Below are 5,814 nucleotides of genomic sequence, written 5' to 3'. Positions count from 1 at the left end.
TAAAAGCAAAGACCAGCCAGGTGCCGGTGGCTCACACCTGTCATCCTAGCTACTCAGGAGGCTCAGATCTGAGGATGGCGGTTCAAAGCCAGCCTGGGCCAGGAAAGTCTGTGAGATGTTCATCTCCAATGAACCACCAGAGAATTGGAAGTGGCTCTGTGGCTCAAGTGCTAGAGCACTCACCTTGAGCTGAAGAGCTCAGGGACAGCGCACAGGCCCTGAGTTCAACGCTGATGGCTGACAAAAGCTAATATAGTAAAGGCCAGGGGGTGTGGTTCAGTGGAAGAGTGCTTGCCTAGCCTAGAACCACACCCCAAGATCCCATGTGTGCAGCAAGTTGGGTGAATCCCCATTTTCTGTTGGACCCTCCTTATCTGGCACCAACCCCCTAGGCCCTGGGGGAGTAGCTGGGGTTGGCCCACAGGCCAGGGCCACCCAGAGTGACCCCTCCCCTGTCCCTGGAGGGCCCACACCTGGTGTCCTCACAGCACGAAGCTCCTGAGAGTCTGTCCACGGCCATTGGTCACCTAGTCTGTAATTGGACCGATGGTCCCAGGTAGAACCAGACCATACCCCGCCCCCTCTGGAGAGCCGGGGTCTGTCACTCCCCGCCTGGCCTCCCCATCCCTGTCCTGCGCTGGGTCCTGGTCTGCTTGCAGGCCTGTGGCAAGGGCCACACAGAGGAAGGAGCCAAGTAAAGCTGAGCGCTTGCTCTGCCTCACCCGAGCTGCCCGAGCCACACAGTGCTGCAGGACCCGTGTGCCCGCCCCCCCCGCCATCACCTGGGGGTGACCCGGCCTCCACAGGACCTTGGCGATGTCTGGGATGTGGGGTTTGTCCCAGAGGCCTCTGCATGGAGCGGGGAGGCCAGGGAGGTCCCAGGATGCCCATACAGAATCGGGGTGCCCAGGCGCCCAGGCCTAAGCTGTCTCAGGGCCACCACGAGGCCCCAGCTGCCCCCGGTGAGTCACCGCAGGCCTGTGCTGCCATGTGTCATTTCCTCTTGTTCCTCCAAGCTGAGACCCTGCGCGGCAGGGACCAGTTTTTCAGGATGAGCAGTGATGAAGAGGAAGTGTGCCCAGGGCCTGAGGAACAGGGCACTGTGCTTCTGGGGGTTCAGGCGGCACCTGGACGCCTCCCCAACTCCATTCCCAAGCTGCAAGGGCCTGGCCCTGTGTGGGCAGCCGCCTCCTGTTACAGGGCTTGGCGTGGAACCCCTAGCGGTGGAAAGCCTCGCCCTGGAACAGGGTCTCCCCCCCCCCCCCGCCCATCCCTGCAGAGTGAAGGCCCAGCCCTCCACCCCTCCACACAGCACGCGGCCCCCAACCCTCAGAGTGACAGGGACAGGCCCTTGCACACACGGCCAGCATCGCCTGGGGCTGTGTCTAGTGAGGGGGAGCACACAGAAATGGGGACCTGAACCCTGGGGCCAGGAAGGGCCCAGTACAGCGACCATGGTTGGCGGGCATGCCAGACGCCAGGCCTGCTGAGCCCCCTCCGTGGGCCTGACTCATGAGGTGGGGTGTGCAGGGGTCCTCACCAGGTGTGCCGAGTGACCATGGGGTACCCACCCCCAAGGGAGCAGATGAAGCTCGTGAGCGTGTGTCCAGAAGGCGTGGCTGTGGTGGCGTATACTCTGGGGACCTTGGGGTAACCCCAGAGCCCATAGGCAGTGGCAGACCCCACAGTGAGCAGCCGCCCCGGGCCATTCCTAAGGCCCGGTCCTGCTGGCACTCAGCCACCTGGTGTTGTGGGGTCTCTGTGATCATTGTTAAGTTTGGGGAGCAGAACAGCTCCTTGGCCTGCTGGCCCTCGCTGCCCTGGGGTTTGTGTGAGCCACTAAAATGGCTCTGACAGAGCTCAAGTAAAATGAACGGCCTCCTTCCTCCCCCATCACGCCCTGTCGCCTCCCCAGAGCTGACCCTGTCCCCACGCCCTGCTCTCCCTGCAGATCACCACGGGCCGGCAGGGCTCCCGGGCCCCCTCCGCCATGCTCAGCTCCTGCGAGCTGCCACAGGGGTGTCTGCCCTTCGTGCCCGCAGCCGCTTCCACTCCTGAGTGGTAGAAACACCAGACCTGTGCCAGAAAGGGCTCGCACCTCTGCTTTGGAAAGCAGTTGCCAGATTGTCTCAGCAGCCCCAGTAGAACTGTGCGTACCATGTGTCCAGCCCATCCCCAGCCTGCAGCTGAGAACCACTGGTTAGGCCTTTGGCCAGTTTGGCCTCGTGTCCTGTGGGCAGCAAGGGTGGCTTTATTTTGGATGTTGATGCTTGCTGTGCCTCGCAGTCCTTCGTACCTTCTGTTCCACCTGCAGCCGGCGGGCTGCGGAGGATCACCGCAGACTGGCCACGCTCCTGGCTCTTAGCCGCCCCGGGTCGAAGTCTGGGGCCCAACTCCTCAGAGGCAGATGGGTGCCCGCCCCCAGTTGTAGATTATACCAGTTAGACTGTGGGAACCCCACACCCTTCAGTCAACCAGTCCTAGGATTCACAAAAAAAGACCGCATCGGAGCTGGAAGCTTCGTGGTGTATGCTTGCCTGTGTGTGTCAGGCCCCGGGGTCTACCCTATGTACCACCTAAAAACAATTAAAATGTATATGAGCCAGCTACTGTGGCTCCCACCCGTCATCCTAGCCACTCAGGAGGCCAAGATCTCAGGATCACGGATGGAAGCCAGCCTGGGCAGGAAAGTCTGTGAGACTCATCTCCAATTAACCATCAGGAACCCAGAAGTGGTGCCATGGCTCAAGTGGTAGAGCATTTACCTTGAGCTGAAGAGCTGAGGGACAGTGCCCAGGCCCAGAGTTCAAGCCCTATGACCTACCTACCAAAAAAGAAAAAAAAAAAAGTATATGATGGGAGGCTAGGGACCAGCGGCTTACACCTGTAATTCTAGCTACTGGGATGTGAGACCGAGGCTGAGATCTGAGGCTCTCAGTTTGAATGTCTCTAACATTCTTCTCTTCAATTAACCACAAGCTGGAAGTGGAGCTGTGGCTCAAATGGTAGAGTATTAGCCTTGAGCACAAAAGCTCAGGGACAGCGCTAAGGCCTTAAGTTCAAGCCTCAGGACCAGCACCAAAAATTTATATGGGAGGGGTGTGATGTGACACGCAAATACCCCTTGAGGCCCCGGAACTCTCTACTCACCATATGAAATAAGCAAGTTTCGGTGCCATCTCAACCTGCTTTGTTGGTGATGGTCATAGAGCTTGAACTCGGCCTGGGCGCTGTCCCTCAGCTCTTCAGCTCAAGGCTAGCGCTCTACCACTTGAGCCACAGTGCCACTTCCGGCTTTTTCTGCTTATGAGGAATCGAACCCAGGGCCTCATGCATGCAAGGCAAACAGTCTACTACTAAGCCACCTTCCCAGCACTCATCCTGTTTGATTTTAAGCCAGGGTCTTCAAATATGGCTCAGGTTGGGCTAGAACCCATGACTGGCCTGCCTCCTGCCTCCTGAGGGCCAGGGTGGCACGTGAATCATTCAGCTCATAGCACGCACACCCCCTTTTTTTTCTGTTTTGGTTGAACTGGGGAGCCTCGTATGTGACAGGTGCTCTGCCTCTTAAGCCACATCTCCAGTCCAGGACCTAAATTTGCATTACAGACATTTTCCATTGACTCAGAAGGCCTGGTCCTGTGTCAGTGCATGGGGCGGGGGGAGGAGCAGGGGGGGTGGTTATTTAGGGGCACCTCCAAAGGATGCAAGAAGGAGAGCCTGAGCATCCTCCCTGCGGCCTCACTGAAGTCCCTCTGGGACGGTGCCTGTGGTAACAGCTGGGGGCCCCCATGGGGACCCCCCCCCCGTCTCTGTGCTGATGCTCCTGTCCCAGCTTCTAAAGGAGCCCCACTCCCTGGTGTTGGCTGTGGGGTCCGCAAGTTGGGGCTCAGCCTCCTGTGCGCTGGGCTTGTGGTTGCAGTGTCTTGCTTGGCCCCGGAGCTGCTTCTGACCTGGGCATGCGCTCTGGTTTCCTCCCACAAGTGCTGGCGCAGGGCTGCATGGCACCTGAGAGACCCTTCGTTCTCCGCCGCAGTCAGGCCGCGAGGCCGTGGTCAGCGAGTGTGGCTCCCCCAGCAGCTCTGCACCAGGCCTTCCAGCACCTGAGCTGATCCCGCTGGCAGCAGGCCAGGAGCACGCCCTGGGAGGAGGAAGGAACTTTCTGGAATAGTGAATCTTGCTCTGCTGCCCAGCAGGTACTCAGGTTGTGTGGCCAGGTGGGCATTTACCACTGGCCCTGAGCTCTCCATACAGTCCATCGGGACGCTGCCCCCGACGTGGTGTCTGCCAGAACGGGCATCGCCGTGCCCTTGGGGTGCTCTGGGGCCTGGGCTGGTGTGGGTGGGGTGCATCCTGCGAAGTGAGAGGCTGACTAGCTGTCAGCACTGCCTGCGGCCGCAGCCCAGTGAACCAGAAGTGGGGGTGTTACCCTGGCAGCATCCCCTCAGCGCGCACACTCAGGACCCGGGGACACGGGAGTGGGTGCAGGCTTGGGGGACCTGCCACAGCCGCCGTCGGGGGACACCCGCTTCCTCCTCGGTGCCGGTGCTCACAGCGACGCCACGCGAGGGGCTGCCAGCCATGGCTGCCGTCCTGCGGGTCTCGCCCCTCACCTGTGCCTGGTTGGGGCCCAGCCCCGCTCCAGCCGTGGCCCTGGCACTTGGCAGAGGCCATCTGGGGTGAGGAGGGGCCGGGGGTCTGCGCAGCTCCTCAGGTACCACGTTGTTCCGAGGCGATGGACAGGTGAGGACCGGGAGAGCCTGCCTGGCGCCGCAGCCACGCTGGGGCGACCGAGGGCTGCTCTCAAACAGCTCCAGGAGAGAGATGGCCGTGAAACAGTCGCCTTTTGTTGTTGTTGGTTGTGGGGCCTGAACTCGGGGCCTGGGCGCTGTCCCCAAGCCTCTTTCTGCTCAAGGCTGGTGCTCTACCACTTGAGCCACAGAGCCACTTACGGCTTTTGAAGGTTTCATTGGAGATAAGAGTCTTGTGGGGACTTTCTGCCTGGACTGGCTTCAAACCACAATCCTCAGATCTCAACCTCCTGCGTAGCCAGGATGCCAGGCGTGAACCACCGGTGCCCAGCAAACATTCGTGCTTTAGTTTCTCCAGGGTCAGTAGGAGCTCAGTGAGTGGGGTCACTCCAGCTGCTGGAGCGCACAGCCATGATGCACCAGAGGCCGCTGCAGACTCAGGGTGTGTAGGCGGGAGGGCAGCAGGGTGTTCTCAGGGCCTCCAGGCAACAGCTGTTATTCCCACGTTGGGAGTGGGGGGTGTCTGCCCTGCACCTCTGTTTAGTGGACACGGGAGCCACGGGCACTCATTCAGAAGGTGTCTGCTGTGGCCCTGTGCTACGTTTGGTGGCACCATAGCACCATCCCTGAGCATCGTCCACCCTGCCTGGCTCCCAGGCCAGTGCTCCTCTCTCTCCAGTGTTCTTCCCCCACTGATGGCACTTCCCAGCCTCGCACGCACGCACGCACGCACTCATGCCCCTGCCCCACCCCGCTGGGCTGACTGCAAGGCCCTGGCCCTTGGCCGTCAGGTGTGAGATGAGGAGCGCTGGCCCCACACCTGTAGGGCACACGTGGGCCAGGGGCTATGGCTTGGAGCCACAGTGCTGCCACTTGTCCCCCTCCAGTGTCACCTGCCCTCCCAGCCCTGGAGGTCAGCAGCTAGTTTGTCCCCACGGTCACCTCACTGACCCCTGCCCTTCCTCCCAGGCTGCCCTGGCTGGAGTCCCGCCCCGCCCCGCCCGGCCATGGACCAGGACTACGAGCGGAGGCTGCTACGCCAGATCGTCATCCAGAATGAGAA

At 60.9% G+C, this 5,814-nt stretch overlaps 1 protein-coding gene across 1 annotated transcript in view; it reads left to right on the top strand.

Annotated features, from left to right (window-relative positions):
• The first annotated feature begins 5,722 nt into the window (after nt 1-5,722).
• The window catches only part of Fzr1 (fizzy/cell division cycle 20 related 1), a 5,472-nt gene continuing 5,380 nt past the window's right edge, over nt 5,723-5,814 (top strand). The window contains exon 1 of the mRNA XM_013022591.1: nt 5,723-5,814. Within this exon, the coding sequence (XP_012878045.1) occupies nt 5,759-5,814 (56 nt within the window). The 5' untranslated portion in view covers nt 5,723-5,758.

The sequence above is a fragment of the Dipodomys ordii genome, unplaced genomic scaffold (genome assembly GCF_000151885.1).
Source record: "Dipodomys ordii isolate 6190 unplaced genomic scaffold, Dord_2.0 Scaffold64, whole genome shotgun sequence".
Taxonomy (NCBI): domain Eukaryota; kingdom Metazoa; phylum Chordata; class Mammalia; order Rodentia; family Heteromyidae; genus Dipodomys; species Dipodomys ordii.
The sequence above is the reverse complement of the archived record's forward strand: the minus strand, read 5'-3'. Positions and strand labels throughout refer to the sequence as shown.